Source organism: Hemitrygon akajei, chromosome 5 (assembly GCF_048418815.1).
Source record: "Hemitrygon akajei chromosome 5, sHemAka1.3, whole genome shotgun sequence".
Classification (NCBI taxonomy): Eukaryota; Metazoa; Chordata; class Chondrichthyes; order Myliobatiformes; family Dasyatidae; genus Hemitrygon; species Hemitrygon akajei.
Genome location: NC_133128.1, coordinates 183,538,477 through 183,557,186, shown reverse-complemented (window position 1 = coordinate 183,557,186; position 18,710 = coordinate 183,538,477). Strand labels below are relative to the sequence as shown.

General features: G+C 41.6%; 1 protein-coding gene across 4 annotated transcripts in view; it reads left to right on the top strand.

The window, feature by feature from the left end:
• The window catches only part of LOC140728545 (voltage-gated inwardly rectifying potassium channel KCNH7-like), a 523,000-nt gene that overhangs the window by 470,647 nt on the left and 33,643 nt on the right, over positions 1-18,710 (top strand). For 3 of the 4 annotated variants that reach the window (XM_073047421.1, XM_073047420.1, XM_073047419.1), the window contains one exon: positions 8,549-8,801. In XM_073047421.1, coding sequence (XP_072903522.1) covers positions 8,549-8,801 — 253 coding nt within the window. The remainder of the gene's footprint in view (positions 1-8,548; positions 8,802-18,710) is intronic. The other variant, XM_073047422.1, reaches the window with a different exon arrangement.

The window sequence follows — 18,710 nt, the reverse complement described above, 5'->3', positions numbered from 1 at the left end:
CACCAGGAAGACTATACATGCATATTGTAGTGATAATGGTGAAGAAGAGCTCATGGTTTGATGCCCATGCATTTCTTAAGTGGCAAAAAAACCAAAGAATTTGTAGATGTATACAAAATCAAAAACTAGTCCTCCTGTTGCCATACTGAACAGGAAAATCATTCAACCATATTGATTGCTTGAACATACAATGTTTACTTTGAGTTTTACTCAAACCCATCTAACTTGGTTTTGCACTATTTGCCAAATCTTAAAAATGCACTCTTTGCAATGACAACTAACTGTTTTCTTTTGCCTTCAAACACAATGCCAAAGACTTACAGAACAGTAATTTGCATGTTTAATGTGCTTGAGAATAGATACATTATTGTAGCCTAGTGATGAGATCTGGAATAAGAGTTGAGCTCACTCTGACAAATGCAGACTGCCAAACACTGTGGATAGAGGAAATCTGAAAATTGAAATAGAAAGTCCTAGAATAAAGCTGAATTGGAGTACATGGAAATAAACTTGTTTGAAATAGTCCAGAATCTAAATATCGAGGAGAAGCACCGGTGGCTAGGTCCATTTTCTGCACTTTATATCAGTAGAGCAGATGATCGCATCCATCAGGCAAATGAGGATGTAGATCAGAAGTTGGGTCAGGGCAGATAGGAAAACCATGAAAGAAGTCAGGTAGAATGAGGAGCAAGAAGGTCAGAAGGAGTAGAATGTTTAACAATGGAGTGCTAATCCATTCCCCTTAAAAATAGCAAATGAAGGAGTCATCCTGCTCTTCTTGGATTAACCACCTGGTCAATATGTTTCAAAGACTTGAAAATTACGCTGGGTGATAGCAATGGGGGACAAGGAAATGGTAGATGAACTGAATAAGTATTTTGATTAGTCTTCTCTGTAGAAGACACTAGTATCCCAGACGTTCTAGCGTGTCAGGGAGCAGAAGTGAATGCAGCTGCTATTGCTAGGGCGAAACTGCTAGGGAAGCTGGAAGATCTGAAGGTAGCTAGGTCACCTGGTCCAGATGGACTGCACCGCAGGGTTCTGAAAGAGGTAGCTGTAGAGATTGTGGAGCACTAGTACCGATCTTTCAAGAATTAATTGATGCTGCCATGGTTCCAGAGGATTGGAAAATTGTAAATGTCGCTCCACTCTTCAAGAAGAGAGGGAAGCAGATTATTAACCAGTTAGCCTAATTTCAGTGGTTGGGAAGGTGCCAGAGTTGATTGTTAAGGATGAAGTTTCAGAATACTTGGAGGCACATGATAAAATGGTCCAAAGTCAGCATGGTTTCCTTAAGGGAAATTCATGCCTGACAAGTGTGTTGGAATTCTCTGAAGAATTAACAAGCAGATAGACAGAGGAGAATTTGTAGATGTTGTGTACTTGGGTTGACAAGCTGCTGCACAAGAGGCAGCTTAGCAAGATAAGACAGAGCAGTAGCTGATTGGCAGGAGGCGAAGAGTTGGAATTAAGGGAGCTTTTACTGACTGCCTGCTAGTGACTAGTAGTGTTCTACACTGGTCTGTTTTGGGATCACTTCTTTTTACACCCTTTTTACATCATTTACATTGTATGTCAATGATTTGAATGGCAGAATTGATGGTTTTGCAGCCAAGTTGTAAATGATCTGAAGATAGGTGGAGGGAACAGGTAGTGTTGAGGAGGAAGGGAAGCTGCAGAAGGATTTAGATAGATTCAGGAAATGGGCAAAGAAACGAAATATGGAATTCAGTGTCTGGAGGTGCATAGTCATGCACTTTGACAAAGGGAATAAAAGTGTAGATTATTTTCTAAATGGGGAGAAAATTTAAAAACCCAAGGGCAAAGGCTCTTGGGTGTCCTGGTGCTGAACACCCTAAGGGTTAACTTGCAGGCTGGGGCAGTGGTGTAGAAGGCAAATGCAATGTTAGCATTCATTTCAGGAGGACTAGAATATAAAAAAAAGGAAATAATGCTGAGGCTTTATAAGGCACTGGTGAAGCCTCACTTGCAGAATTGGGAGCAGTTTGGGGCCCTTATCTAAGAAAGGATGTGATGACATTGTACGGGGTTCAAAGCAGGTTCAAAAAAATTATTCTGGGAATGAAGGGGTTATCGTATGAAGAGAATTTAATGGCTCCAGGCCTATTGTCGCTGGAATTTAGAAGAATAAAGAGGAATTTCATTGATTCCTAATGAATGTTGAATGGCCTAAGTAGAGTTGATGTGGAGAAGATGTTTGCTATAGTGGGGGAGTCTAGAACATTTAGAGACATCTAAAGATGTCTATTTAGAATGGAGATGAGGAGGAATTTCTTTAGTCAGAGGGTGGTGAATCTGAGGAATTCATTGCCACTTATGGCAATGGTTGAGAGGGAAATAGATCAGCCATGATCAAATGGCAGAGCAGCCATAATGGGCTGAAAGGTATAATTCTGCCGCTCTGTCTTATGGGCTTATAGACATAAATTGAAAAATCTTTTCATAAAGCAGCATCCATAAAAAGAGTAATAGGTAACATTTAAGGTCTGGGACCTTTTGTCAGAACTGAGAAAGAGAAAAAAATGTGAATTGTCTATATCAGAGGAAGTGGAGCTGGAAGACTGGTAGAACAAAGGGAGATCCCTGTTAGGGAGATCAAATGCCCTGTTGTGGCAGGTAAGAGGCAGTTAAAAACAGAGTAATCTTTACTTTAATTTCAAAGACTTACTTTTTTTAATAACAGCCAGGATCTTTCAGCTGCTGCCTCAGGCCTAATCAGTGTCAGATAATATGCAAAGCATCTAACATCTCTTTCAAATGAGGACATTGGAGTCTCTTCCTTTCATTGTAATACCAACTGGTGCAACTCCTACTTGAAATGAGCACAACCTTCCTATCCACTATTAACAGTTAACAGCAGGATTTCCAGGATATTAACTTTAGTTCTTCTACCATGGTTGCCTAACTTGATGGCACTGCCAACTTCCCCATTTCTGCAACCTAATAAAGCACATCAAATTATCATTTGTCATAGAATCATCAAGCATTACAGCACAGAAGTAGGTCCTTCAGCCAATCCAATCCATTATTTTGCCCAGTCCCATCGACCCACACTGAGACCATAACCCTTCATACCCCTCCCATCCATGTACTTAAAGTTCTCTTGAATGTTGAAGTCAACATCCACCACTTTTGATGGCGCTTTGTTTCACACCCACACGAACCTCGGAATGAAGCTCCCCCTCAGGTTCCCCTTGAATATTTCATCCTGCACCTTTCCCCTATGCTCTCTAATTCTAGACTCACCCAACTGCAGTGGAAAAAGCCTGTTTGCATTTACTCTATCTATACCCCTCAAAATTTTGTCTCCCTCAGTCAAATCTCCCGTCATTGTCCGACACTCCAAGGAATAAAGTCCTAACCTATTCAGCCTTTCCCTCTAACTCATTTGATTTAGTGATTTATTAATAGAAATGCCAAATTTGTATATAGAATCCCACCAAAGGCTGAGAAAGACCAAACATTAATGCTTCAGATCCCTTCACTATCAGTCCTATTCTGCAGTAATTCAGGATGAAGCTACACAAGGATTAAGTACTTACATTTGTATGACCTGTAGCATTTTCGATTATTTTATTTAAAGTTCAGTATATTCGGAAGTGGGATAGTGTGAAAAGCCAGATCCCAAAAGCATTTTGGCTAGTTATTATTAGGTGTGATCTGCATTATGCCTGTTATATGAGAATAAACATTCTGTAGAATGTGCCAATTCCAGAACCAAAAGTTAACTTAAATCAATGGGGTGGCAAGGTAGAGTAGAGGTTAGCACAACACTTCACTGCACCAGCAACCTGGGTTTAATTCCCGCCACTGGCTGTAAGGAGTTTAGACATACTCCCCGTGACCACCTGGGTTTCCTCCGGGTGCTCTGGTTTCCTCCCTCAGTCCAAAGATGTACTGGTTGACAGATTGATTGGTCATTGTAAGTTGTCTTGTGATTAAACTAGGGGTAAATTGGGGGTTGCTGGGTGATGCAGCTCAAGGGGCAAGAAGGGTCAGTTCCATTCTCAAGAAAAGAAAAAATAAATATAGGAAAACCACAAAATGAATAATTTGTTGTTTATGTCTTCAACTATTTATTTGTTATTTATTTATTTATTTATTTATTATTTCTTTCTTTGTGTATTTGCACAGATTGTGGCTTTTGCACACTGGTTGAACACCCAAGTTGGTGCAATGTTTCATCAATTCTATTATGGTTACTATTCTGTTGTGAATTTATTGAATATGCCACAAGAAAATGAATCTCAGGGCTGTAGATGTGACATAAATGTACTTTGATATTAAAGTTACTTTCAACTTTGAATTCTATAAGGTGAAAGGAACAATAGTGAAGACTATTATCTAAATGGAGAGAAGGTTCAAACATCAGAGGTGCAGAGCGACTTGGGAGTCCTTGTGAAAGAATCCCAGAGGGTTAATTTACAGGTAGAGTCTGTGGTAAAGAAGGCAAATGCAATGTTGGCATTTATTTCAAGAGGAATAGAATATAAAAGCAAGGGGATAATGCTGAGCCTTTATAAGACACTAGTCAGTCTACATTTGGAGTATTGTTAACTGTTTTGGGCCCCGTATCTCAGAAAGGAAGCGCTGTCATTGAAGAGAGTCCAGAGGAGGTTCATGAAGATGATTACAGGAACGAAGGGGTTTTCATATGAACTTTGGGCCTGTACTCACTGGAATTTAGAAGACTATGGGGGGATCTCATTGAAAACTACCAAACGTTGAAAGGACTAAATAGGGTGGATCTGGAGAGCATGTTTCCTATGGTTGGGGTAACTAGAACTAGAGGGTACAGCCTCAAAAATGAGGGACAACCTTTTAAAACAGAGGAATTTTTTTTAGCCAGAGAGTAGTGAATCTGTGGAATGCTCTGCCACAGACAGCTGTGGAGGCCAAGTCCATGGGTATATTTAAGGCAGAAGTTGATTGTTTCCTGATTGGTCAGGGCATTAAAGGATATGGCAAGAAGGCAGGTGTATGGGATTAAGTGGGATCTGGGATCAGCTATGATAGAATGGTGGAGCAGACTCGATGGGCTGAATGGCCTAATTCTGCTCCTATGTCTCATCTCCACAGGGCCTTATAAGCAACACTTACTAAAATGTGGAGGCTTGATGGGGGTTCTCTATGCTGCTTATATTTTCATTAGACATCATGGAGGAGTTCATTCATTTGAATTTCTGGGAGAGCAGGAGAACAGCGTTGTAGTGAAGGCAGATTGTTGGAAAGCGCTGGGAAAATGAGGCAAGGAGAAGAAATAGGGTATATGAAATTGGACTGTTTCAGGAAAGGGTAATGAGGGAGGGTCTGAAACACTGAATAATTTACAGTCTGTCTGTCTGCCTGTGGATAGAATACATCCATAAGAGGATGAAGTGTTTGTTGTTATCTGTGTTTGCCTGTATTTCCAGTAAAGACCCAACATAGAGACCACTCTGTGTCTTTCAAATAGAAGCTTTTTTAAAACGCAGTGATCAGTATGACTGATAAAAAACACAGACAAAAAAACAGCTGAGAAAAGATGTTTCCATACACTAAAAATCTTCCTTGAGTAAAGGAAACATGTTATTATAATACTTCTGATTGTAGCTGTCTCTGAAATTAAATTAAATTGATCCCTCTCATTATCTCACCCAGCATTCCAGGCAATAGCAGTATGATATTTAGCAATTTCAAAGTAATTGAAAATTGCCACAAACAAAACTGAGATAAAAAAGATCTCAATGCTTCACAAAGAGACAGATGATAAAAAGATTCTTCAAAAAGATCATAGACAAGATATGAAAAAAAGATTTAAAAAAAGGTCACAGCAGTTCACATGGAAACACTGCGCACTCTATTTATAACTCGGTATAGCTCCATTCACAGAAGGTTGCTGCGAGTTTGTAATGAATTTATATTGATCTTGATGCAGATATCTTATTTTTACCCACCACTTCTAAAATGTACAGAATAAAATTATAGCTATTTTTTCTTTAGAATTCACAGAATATTATACTTTCTATTTAATAAACTGTATGATAACCCTCATCTTCTACATGACAAAGCATTTTTATAAATAGCTAGAGCCACTGAAGAGGATTTAGAAAGATATATTTTCTATTCCTGTTCTTAGAGCCAATTAGGCACAAATATCCTGAAAATGCATATCTTGCTACTGCCTTTCATTTTCTGTTATACGGAAAACTCACCCCACTGCATTTACGTTTCAGTTTCTAGTTGCATTCAGCCTGAAATGCAAGCACATGAATTTTAAAGCAAAATTGAATCCCTAGTCAAGTTGTCTGTTTGGACTGTGTACATATTTTAGGCAGACTGCAAATCTGTAGACAAAGTAGGAAGTAATATCAGTCCCCAAAATACAAAGAATTGAAACTATTGTTGGCAAAGTATCAACTAATGCTAGTTATTAATAATGCACTTGGACTTCGGCATTTCACAGGAGGATGAATATCCTCAACAGTGATAACTGATGGGAGGAATAGGAGGAAGAAGGAGGTCTGTTTGCATTGAAGAACTAGCCACAACATAACATCAGCCTTCTTCATGCACCCTAATGGAACAATGCCTGTAGAATTCTGCATCAGCAAGGAAATGGTGACATTCTGCAGCACAGACCAATGCATGGACTCCTTTACTGAAGGCTTTAAAATTTGATTGTGCCCTTAATTTTGTCAAGGTCTACCTCATTGATACTGGTGACATCAATAAAATCGCAACATACAGAGTTCCAATGGATTGTGAAAATGACAGAGGCCCGCTGTGCAAGGAGAGACAAATTCATTAACTCCTCAAGAGGACAACAGTGAGCAGGTCAATGCTGTGGGCTTTAGTTGGCATCAAGTTGGAGTAGACTACATTCAGATCACCCTTGATCCTCCAGAACACAGAGGGTATCACTCTCTCAAAGAAGCTCTTCCCTGTGGCCGTATATAATGAACCTTAATTACTAAACCCCTGTGGAGTTTGCAAAGCATCTTTACCACCCGTCAGTTTTGCTTTTTCTTTCAGTCCTACACACGAGCACCAGGTGACATCTTCTGAATCCAGCACTGGTACTGCCCCACCCTAAGAACAGATCACTCTTATACTACTGCCACCAGCAAATGCTCAGTCAACGGAGGTCTACTTGGAGGCTAGCTACAACACACATTCTGACGTGATGAATTTCTGCATCCACCACGAACTGGGGTGATCAGGCGGCAGCATCAGCAGAACAGGAAAAAAAGTGGAGAAAAGAAGGAGGCCATGGTGGCGGGCTGTTCCGGTCCTGAAATATGGAAGGGTTGAATCGTCCAGTGAGAACTAGCCGGCACCAAACTACTTCTGCTCAGACAATAGGCCTGCATTTGTCCAAGGTGGCGGTTCCCACTCCCACCTAGATCATCTTTAAATACTAGCCTTTCCAGACGTGCCACAAGAAAACTGAAAAGAAACTCCTTCTATTATTGTTTCTGTCTTCTCTCTGTTGCTAATCATATCAGTACCGGTAATTGTTTGACAAAGAAAAGACCAAATCAGATTAATTATTAAAACTACCTGTATATTTTGCCAACCCGTCATCAAAATAATGCATAAACATCACTTAACCCTGTTTTCCAACCCATCATCATTAGACTTATACCTAATGCTCCTGGTAAAATATTTCCATTTGCTATAAGAACCTATTCAGAGATACGAGGTGCACTTTTTGCCATCTGGTGGCTGAACAGCCACTGCACGGCAGTTTTGTCTTTATATATCTCTATGTGACTGCTGAACTATTACATCGCAAAATAGAATTATAGAAAGTTCTCCCATATTGAATCCCTTTATAATATTCAATACTGTTGGAGATTAGACTTAATAAGTTATTGCAGATATTCCGTTGACAAAGTTAGGAGTTCAGTTCCAGTGCCGTCATAAGGAGTCTGTACGTCCTCCCTGTGGAATGTCTGGGTTTTCCCCACGTGCTCAGGTTTCCTCCCACAGTCCAAAGACTAGGTTAATTGGTCATTGCAAATTGTCCCATGATTAGGCTCGGGTAAATTGGGGGATGCTGGGCAGCGTGGCTCGAAGGGCCGCAAGTGCCTTTTCTGTAAAGTAAATAAAAAAATAAACAGCACGTGGTCTACATATACTTATCAGGCATTTCAAATGCACAACCCTCTATTAATATTTTTACAGATTCAGAATTATTTCTAAGATGGTTTAACTAGTGTATCAAGAAGCACCATGAATATATTTAGTATGTTAAAAGATGGTGTAAAGGACAGAAAGTTATATAGCCCATTGTCTGAACAGTGCATGATTTCAGTCTAGAATTTTGAAAATGAATGTATAAGTTATTCTCTGTTCGTAATTTACATATCCAATAAGGTACAGTCATGGAAATCCCATCATCTGCACCGATACCTGCAGTGTCTTAGGATTTTACAAAGCTGAGGATCTAATTTCTAGAACTGTAACTGAGGATACATACTATTGACTAGAATTACAGATTGCCCCGCCATTCATTATTACTAATACTTAATTTTTCTACTAGGTCCTTAAGGGATTTCCTGAATGTCTCCAGGCAGACATATGCCTTCACCTCAACCAGGCATTACTTCAGAACTGCAAGGCATTCAAAGGAGCCAGTAAAGGATGTCTCCGAGCTCTGGCCATGAAGTTTAAAACCACACATGCTCCTCCTGGTGACACTTTAGTTCATAGCGGTGATATCCTTACTGCTCTCTACTTCATCTCCAGGGGCTCTATAGAAATCCTGAAAGACAACATTGTAGTAGCAATCCTTGGTAAGTAAGCATGAAATATATAGAATCAATGAGCACTTTTGAATTGACTTGCCTTCTTAGATGTTGTTCACGGGCCTACAAATTATAAATATGAATCAGCAATGCCAAAAACATTGCCATAAAATGACAAAAATATTTGGCTGTTAGCTTAAGCTTTCCCACAAATGTGCAACTTTGCAGATTAAGGAGTAAATGATAAACTCAGTTGAAATGCTTTGTTTGTCTTGAAGATAATTAGCACTATTTCTAATATGGGGTGATATAGGCAGTGCTAACAAGACTGGCATTCATTGCCTTGACAAACTGGTGACACAACTGAGCAGAACTAATGAAGACTCCTTGATCTGAAATTTTAAAGGTGTTGCTCCAAATCACTACTCGCATTTAGACCAAAAGACCAAGAGATATAGGAGCAGAATTAGGCCATTTGGCCTATTGAGTCAAATGTATCCCTTCATGCCCTGACTAATCAAGAACGCCTTAAGCATGCCCAGTGACTTGTCTCCGCAACCACCTGTGGCAATGAGTTCCACAGATTCACCACATCCAATGCATGTACATTGAACTCTCCAAATTTCGGGTGAACCCACCTCCTGTGTTTTCCAGTCCTCTCATTATATCCCCTTTCCCATACTGTACCCCTCCAGCCCCATCATCCATTTTACCCCCTCCCACCCAGTTTATGGTTCCGTCCCCCTACTACTCACACAGTTTATCCACTGGATTCCCCCGTCCAGTTGGTTCCATCTGCCATTCTCTCCCCGAATGTTTCTCATTATCACCTTCCTTTATTCTCACGTGTGGCTTTTGTGTTCCTGCTGATCACTTCCCCTTCACCCTCCCCTTCCTTGATCCCATCTGCCTTGATCTACCATCATTAGCTTCCGTCTTATGACTCCACCTTCCAGATCTCTGACTTACCACTCAGCCTCTCCTCTTTATACTGGCAGCCTTCCCTCTCCACCGTTGCAGAGTTTCAACCTGAAGCATTGACGATTTCTTGCCTCTCCTCTCTAGATGCTGCTTGACTCATTGATTTCCTCCCCCAGTTTGTTCACTTCTCTGTTCTCTTTTGTTTACTGATGAACTCAAATTACCATTAGTTACTTTTACTGATGCCTTATTCGGCATTTATCTGGAAATCTGAGAGACGGGAATGGGAATGGTGAAGGAGAGAGGGTAGGGGCAATTACCGGAAGTTCAAGAAATTGATGTTCATGCCATCAGGTTGGAGGCTACCCAGATGGAATATAAGGTTTTGCTCCTCCAACCTGAGTGGGCAGTAGTAGAGGAGGCCCTGGACTGACATGCTGGAATGGGAATAGGAAGTAGAATTGAAATGGGTGGCCAGCAGGAGATCCCACTTTTTCTGGTGGGCAGTGCAAAGATGCTCAATGAAGCAGTCTCCAAATCTAAGTCAGGACAATGTTAGACTAGTGGGGTAGGTGAGGACAAGAGGAATTCTATCCCTGAGAGTGGCAGGTTAATGGGACGAGGGCAGACATGCACAAAATGGAAGAGATGCAGGTGAGGGCACCATTGATGATGGAAGAAAGAGGACATTTCCTTAGTTCTGGAATGAAAATCCTCATCCTGAGAGCAGATGCGGAGAAGACAAAGGAATTGAGAGTAGGGGATGGCATCTTTACAAGTAATAGGGTTGGAAGAGGTATAGTCCAAGTAACTGTGAGAATCAGTGGGTTACCCCTTTCCCTTACTTCCATGGTCTTCTGTCCTCTCCTTTCAGATTCCCCCTTCTCCAGCCCTTTATCTCTTTCAGCAATTGACTTCACAGCTCTTACTTCACCTTCCCCCTCTTCCAGTTTCACCAATCACTTACTACCTTGTATTTCTTCCTCCCCTCCTCCGACCTTCTTGCCCTGACTTTTCATCTTTATTTTCCAGTCCTGATGAAGGGTCTTGGCCTGAAAGCTCAACTATTTACTCTTTTTCAGAGATGCTGCCTGGCCTGCTGAGTTCCTCCAGCATTTTGCGTGTGTTGTTCGGTATTTAATCGGTCATTGTAAACTGTCCTGTGATTGCTCGAGGGTTAACTCAGAGGATTGCTGGGCATCATGGCTCAAAGGTCTGGAAGGGCCCTCTCCAACCTGTATCCCAATAAATAAATAGATTATTAGCCATGTCTCTGGACTGCTAAGCCATCAATGTAACTACTTCAGTTATTCCCCATTATTGAATTCTCATTGGTCAGAAACCTCTATACAATTGACTTTGTTACCTTAGGACAGCTGAGGGCACAGATTATGTAGGTTATTAAACTTGTACATGCACTCAGTGGCCAGTTTATTTGGTACACCTGTATACATGCTTGTTAATGCGAATATCTAAACAGCCAATCAAGTTGCAGCAACTCAATTTATTAAAATATGCAGGCACTGTCATGAGCTTCATTTGTGGTTCAGCCCAAACATCAGAATGGGGAAGAAATGTGATCTAAGTGGCTTTGACCATGGAAAGATTATTGGTGCCAGATGGGATGGTTCGAGTATCTCAGAAACCCGCTGATCTTCTGGGATTTTCGCAAAGAACAGTCTCTAGAGTTTACAGAGAATGATGTGAAAAACAGAAGAATCCAGTGAGCGGCAATTCTTTGGGTGAAAATGCCTGGTTAGTGAGAGAGGTCAGAAGAGAACGGCCAAACTGGTTCAAGCTGACATGAGGTGTGCAGAAGAGCATCTATGAATGCACAACACATCGAAGCTTGAAATGGATGGGCTATAGCAGCAGAAGACCACGAACATACACTGAGTGGCCACTTTATTAGGCATAGGAGATATTTATTAGAGTGGCCACCGTGTGTATACTGTGAAATGCCTCTCCATACCATCTGCTCTTTGAGCATTGTTAGTTTCCTATATAATACACACTCACAAATAAAATTCAATTCATCTTATTTTGCCATTTTGGGAAGGGCAACAATGGGTGAACTTTTCATGCACCTTCATTTATCTTGGACCACCTTACCAGTGCACCAAGAACTAGGTCTGTTGGGTGTGCATTGTGCCTGATGTCCTTGGTTTTCCTGCATCCAAGAAAATCATGTGTAGCCATCTTCTACTTCTCAGAACCAGAGTGGAGGTTATAGAGTCCTAGAGAACTACAGAACAGAAACAGGCTCTTTGGACCATCTAGTCCACGCTGAGCTATTATTCTGCCTGGTCCCACCAACCTGCATCTGACCATATCCTTCCCATTCACTTTCTTATGCAAACTTCTTTTAAACATTGAGATTGAAACTGCATTTACCATTTCTGTTGGCAGCTCATTCCACACTCTCACTACATTCAGAGTGAAGAGGTTCCCCACCATATTCCCCTTAAAGCTTTTACCTTTCACCCTTAACCAATGACCTCTAGTTCTAGTCTCACCCAATCTCAGTAGAAAAATCCCGCTTATATTTGCCCTATCTATGCCCCTCGTAATTTTGTATACCTCTGTCAAATCTGCCCTCATTCTCCTATGCTAGAACCTTTATTGTTTAGAGATGATCAATTATTTGTACATTATTTTTTGATGTGTCAGAATAAATTAAGTTTTTTTTTCCAAACTTTGTGGCATATTTGACAGCACATATTGACCAGGGAACTCCTTTTCCCTGTGAAGGCGATGAATTTGTGCTGTCAAATTTGGCACTTCAATGCAGGCCCAAAACGTGTTGACAAGAGCTGTAAATTAATTTGATTAGTTTATTGTCATCTATGTACATTTCCTGTTAAAATGAAGCTCATAGAGTAATCAGTAGACATGGCAATAACAATCTCCTGATAGATCTGAATTCTTTGAAAACTTGCAACATATCAGTTTGTACTTGCTGAAGGAGGAAGATCACAGAAGTTTCCGCTTAAGGAGCAGCCCACGCAAAATGCTGAAGGAACACAGCAAGTCAGGCAAAATCCATGGAGGGGAATAAACATACCCCTGACTTGCTAGTTTCCTCCAGCTTTTTGTTTGTGATGATTTACAGTATCTTCAGAATCCCTCGTGCTTCTATTTCAGGAAAGCAGAACTCATTTTATTTTTCATTGCCAGAGAGCAGCAGGCAATAAAAACTTCGGGAATTGCTAAGTTTCCAGCTTTTCCCTGCACTGCACCAGTTTTGTTTAAAAGTTTCACACATGTATGGTTTTCAGTCTCTGGTCATGCAGCTGGTCTACAACCATAATCAGAACAGCCAGGTGGTTGATGTCTACATCCAGGTAGCCGTCATAATTATAAACACAAGACATTCTGCAGATGCTGTAAATCCAGAGCAACACACACAAAATGCTGGAGGAACTCAGCAGGTCAGGCAGTATCTGTGGAAATTAATAAACAGTCAAAGTTTTGGGCTGAGAACCTTCATCAGGACTGGAAAGGAAGGAGGAAGATGTCACAATAAGAAGGCAGGGAAAGAGGAAGGAGCACAAGCTAGAAAATTGCAGGTAAAGCCAAGTGGGTGGGAGCAGGAGGGTTTGAAGTAAGAAGCTGGAAATTGATAGGTGGAAAAGGTAAAGGGCTGTAGAAGAAGGAATCTGATAGGAGGGGAGAGTGGACCATGGGAGAAAGGACAGGAGGAGGGGCATGAGGGGGAGGTAATAGGCAGATGAGGAAAAGACATAAAACAAGAGCGGGAGTGGAGAATTGAACAAGTAGGAAGGGGTGGGGGGAAATTAATGTTGGAGAAATCAATGTTCCTTCCATCAGGTTTGAGGCTACCTATACAAAATATAAGCTATTGCTCCTCTAACCTGACAGTGGCCTCATCGTGACAAATGAGGAGGCCATGATCTGACATATGGAAATGGGAATGGGGATCTGAATTCAAATGGGTGTTCTACTAGGAAATCCTACCTTTAGTGGACGGAGTGAAGGTGCTCCACAAAGCCATTCCCCCAGCCTATGTTGGGTCTCACCAATGAGAGAGGCTACGTCAGGAGCATTGGAAACAGTAGATGACCCCAACAGATTTGCAGGTGAAGTGTTCCCTCACCTGGAAGGACTGTTCGGGCCCTGAATGGTGCTGAGGAAGGAGACAAATGGGTAGGTATAGCACTTTCTCCACTTGCAACAATAAGTGCTGGGAGGAAGATTAGTGGGGAGAGATGAATGGACAGGGGAAACATAAAGGGAGCAATCCCTGTAGAAAATGGTGAGTGGAGAGAAGGTAAAGATATGGTTGCTGGCAGTGTTCTATGAAAGATGGTGGAAGCTGCGGAAAATGACGTGAAGGCTCATGGGGTGAGAGGAACTCCATCCATTAAGATGGCAGGAAGACAGCGTGATCACAGATAATACCTTGAATTATAATAATAAGCAGTCATAATACTTTGAATTTGTGCCATCTCAAGATCTATACCTTTTAGCCAACATATCAGAATAATCAGCTTCTATTGAGAGTCTACGTCTACCCACTAACTACACAGAAAACAGCGAAATCTGTCTACACTGCGAGCTACACTGTCACCACAATGTGTCCTTAGGAAGGTCATCAGCATTTTCCAACAATATCTCCCATGTTTGCATTGCTCTGGAGGTAACTTGCACTGCACAGCAGAGGAGATCTACATCTAACCCAGCAAGCACAAAGCTTCAGATTTGCCAATAGCTGCAACCCACTCCGTATTTCTACCAAAACAGAAGCCGTTCAAATATCCATCTACTCATTTGCATGCTTATCTATTGTGCCTGATTTGTATGCCTTTTCCTGCTCTAGTGTTCCTCTACCATTGCTTCTCATTGGGTATGGCAAGTTATGGGAAAAGGGTGCCTGCTACTTGTAGCAAGAATGCCTGTCGATGGCATTGGGCATCAGCCCTGGCATTAATTACCCATCATGCATCAGCTTCATATGAAAGATAACCATCTGGACTGTGTGGCTGACTGGCAAGGGGATAGTCAAGTGTCAGAGTGACACCCTGTGCGCTTTCATTCTAGGGGACAGCAATTAAATCACGAATCCAGAACCACTGCCTCTACTCAAGGACAACTCCTCAGTATTCCATGCTGGGGACAGATCATACTGGACAACCCTTTTTTCCAGAAGTGGTGCTTCCTAAGCATTTTTTAATGGTAGACTGCTTGAAACTGAACACAAATATCATTTCAGACTCCTTGTAGCAAGTAGGAATTTGGAGAAACAAGAAATTAACTTTTATTGAATATAATGCATTTAATTGCATAACAGTGCTGACACATTCCAATTGTTCAACGAAACTAAAAATGTTCTGTTGATGATTTTCATTTGTACTCAGTGTCTGAGGCTTCTTGCTAAGTGTCCAACAATAATCAGCCAGCATTATGGATTCCATTTGCCCTGATCCCGTTTTCCATGACCGCAATGTCCTGGTGAAACCTTTCACCATGCTTGTCACTGACACCACCAAGATTTGCAGGGAAGAAATTTAAATGGGAATGCAAAAAGTGAATCCCTGGATGCCTTCCATGCAATTTTCTCCAGTCACACTAGAAGTTCTTCAAATTGCCTGTCATTGAAGAACTGTTTGATTTGTGGACCAACAAAAGAGCCTTCCTTCATCTTGGCATCAGTTATTCTTACTTGAATTATGAACTGAAGTAACAAAAAAAGACAACTTGTTAAAAAAGTGCATGACAGGGAAATTTCATGATAATTTTCATGATCAGCAGCACAAAATCCATAAAATACATCCTAAAGTATTCAGGAAGCAACATCTTTGTTGTCCGGTGTTACTGAAACACTGTCATACCCTCAAAGCCACTTTGAACAATGACAGATGCAAGCTTTTAAAAGCTGCCAGAGTGCTCTGGATATGGCGTGTCAAGAACTTGAGATCTGAGGCCCACATTGTCTCAAAACATGTTTCTGAAAATATACACATTCAGCTTATTGGCCGGTGCCTAGACAATGCAGCCTAGCAGCCTCTGAATAGTTCAGAATGCCAGAAATATTCACAAACATTTAAGTTGTGATATTTTTGACAGCTGGCTAAGTCTGGGCCATGACCTAGCCAGCTGTCAAAATATTTCTGCAGGTCTCAGCATGTTCAGGTGCCAGCACATGGTGCGATTTACATTCCAAGTATCAGGCAGGCATGATGGAGAATTTTGCTGATCAGGTTAATCCTGGTTTCGGTAAGAAAGATGCTGCTTAATGATCTCTTCAGGTGCCCTCCTAGGGTTAGGGGCACGGCAAAGAACACGCGGCTTACGTCCAGCTGGAATTTGTGCACAGACTGGTGTAATTTTCTAAGTGCTAGCACATCGTACATTTATATAGACTTTTATATGACCAGGGACCAATTAATACAGAGAAAAAAAGATGCCAGGTGATACTGAAAGTTGTAATCAGTAAAAATAATCTATTTTTTGATATGATTTTGTATACCCATCTTGGTTTTCTACTAAATTTAAAACCGAAGAGTTCAATGTGAAATCATTTTATTTGGTGAGTGAGCATGGTATGTGACTGTCACCTATTTCAGGTTTTCAGTGTATTTTCCTGTTGTCTTTACCCCTGTTCTGATGTGCTATGCTCTTATGTTCCTCCTTACCCAAAGGTACAACCTTACCCTTAGTTGTACAAAGGAGGTTTAGTTGTACAATCCTAAACCAATTGACAAATGAACTGACCAGCTAAATGCATCTTCTCTATTTTCAGTGGGATCCTACCACCAAACACGTCTTTACCTCCCTCCCCCCCCATCCCACCCTCCACTTTCCACAGGGATTGCTCCCTCCATAATTCCCTTGTCCATTCATCCCTCCCAATAATCTCCCTCATGGCACATATCCCTGCAAGCAACAAAAATGGTACACCTACCCATTCACCTCCTCCCTCCTCCATTCAGGACTCCAAACAATCCATCTAGGTGAGGCAACACTTCACCTGCAGATCTGTTGGGGTTGTCTATTGTATCCAGTGCTCCCAGTGCAGCCTTCTCTACATTGGTAAGACCTGATGTAAATTGAGGGACTACATTTTTTGAGCACCACTGCTCCATCTGCCAAAAAGCGGAACTTTCTGGTGTCCAACCATTTTAATTCCTACCCCTATTCCAGTTCTGACATGTTGGTCGATGGCCTCCTCTTTTGCCATAATGAGGTCACTCTCAGGGTGGACAAGCAACACCTCACATTCTGTCCAGCTAGCCTCCAACCTGATGGCATGAACATTTATTTCTCCTTCGAGTATTTTTTCCTCACCCTTCCCTCTTCTTCTATTCCTCACTCTGCCTATCACCTCCCCCTGGTGTCTTCCCTTTCTCCTATGGTTCACTCTCCGATCAGATTCCTTCTTCTCCAGCCCTTTACCTTTCCCTTCCACCTGGCTTCACCTGTCTATCGCCTTTCAGCCAGTCCTCCTTCCCCTTCCCTCACCTCTTTATTCTGCCAACTTCCCCCTTACTTTCCAGTCCTGATGAACGTTCTCGGCCTGAACGTCGCCTGTTTACTCTTTTCCATAGATCTCACCTGATCTGCTAAGTTCCTCTAACATTTTGTGTGTGTTGTTAAATGCATTGACAATTATCTCTTTAGCATCTGATTTAGGAGCAGTTGTACACTGAACATGCCTCTTGCTTTCCAAGGGAAATATTTTAACTTGATTACTGAAAAATATTCCTTTTTATAAAACATAGAACACTACTGCACACAACAGGCCCTTTGGCTCACCATGTTGTTCCAACCTTTTCACCTACTCTAAAATCATTCTAACCCTTCCCTCACACATAGCCCTCAAAATCAATCTAACCCTTCCCTCACACATAGCCCTCAAAATTAATCTAACCCTTCCCTCATACATGGCCCTCAAAATCAATCTAACCCTTCCCTCATACATGGCCCTCAAAATCAATCTAACCCTTCCCTCATACATGGCCCTCAAAATCAATCTAACCCTTCCCTCATACATGGCCCTCAAAATTAATCTAACCCTTCCCTCATACATGGCCCTCAAAATCAATCTAACCCTTCCCTCATACATGGCCCTCAAAATCAATCTAACCCTTCCCTCATACATGGCCCTCAAAATCAATCTAACCCTTCCCTCATACATGGCCCTCAAAATCAATCTAACCCTTCCCTCATACATGGCCCTCAAAATCAATCTAACCCTTCCCTCACACATAGCCCTCAAAATTAATCTAACCCTTCCCTCATACATGGCCCTCAAAATCAATCTAACCCTTCCCTCACACAGAGCCCTCAAAACCAATCTAACCCTTCCCTCACACAGAGCCCTCAAAACCAATCTAACCCTTCCCTCATACATGGCCCTCAAAATCAATCTAACCCTTCCCTCATACATGGCCCTCAAAATCAATCTAACCCTTCCCTCACACATAGCCCTCAAAATCAATCTAACCCTTCCCTCATACATGGCCCTCAAAATCAATCTAACCCTTCCCTCACACATAGCCCTCAAAATCAATCTAACCCTTCCCTCATACATAGCCCTCAAAATCAATCTAACCCTTCCCTCACACATAGCCCTCAAAATCAATCTAACCCTTCCCTCACACATAACCCTCAAAATCAATCTAACCCTTCCCTCATACATGGCCCTCAAAATCAATCTAACCCTTCCCTCACACATAACCCTCAAAATCAATCTAACCCTTCCCTCATACATGGCCCTCCATTTTTCTATTATTCATGTGCCTATCTAAGTATTTATTGACAATAGGCAATAGGTGCAGGAGTAGGCCATTCGGCCCTTCGAGTCAGCTCCGCCATTCACTGTGATCATGGTTGATCATCCACAATCAGTACCCCATTCCTGCTTTCTCGCCATATCCCTTGACTCCGCTATCTTTAAGAGCTCTCCCTACTCTTTGTTTCCTGTCTGCCAACCAATTTTCTATCCATGTCAGTACCCTACCCCCAATACAATGTGCTCTAATTTTGCCCACTAATCTCCTATATGGGACCTTA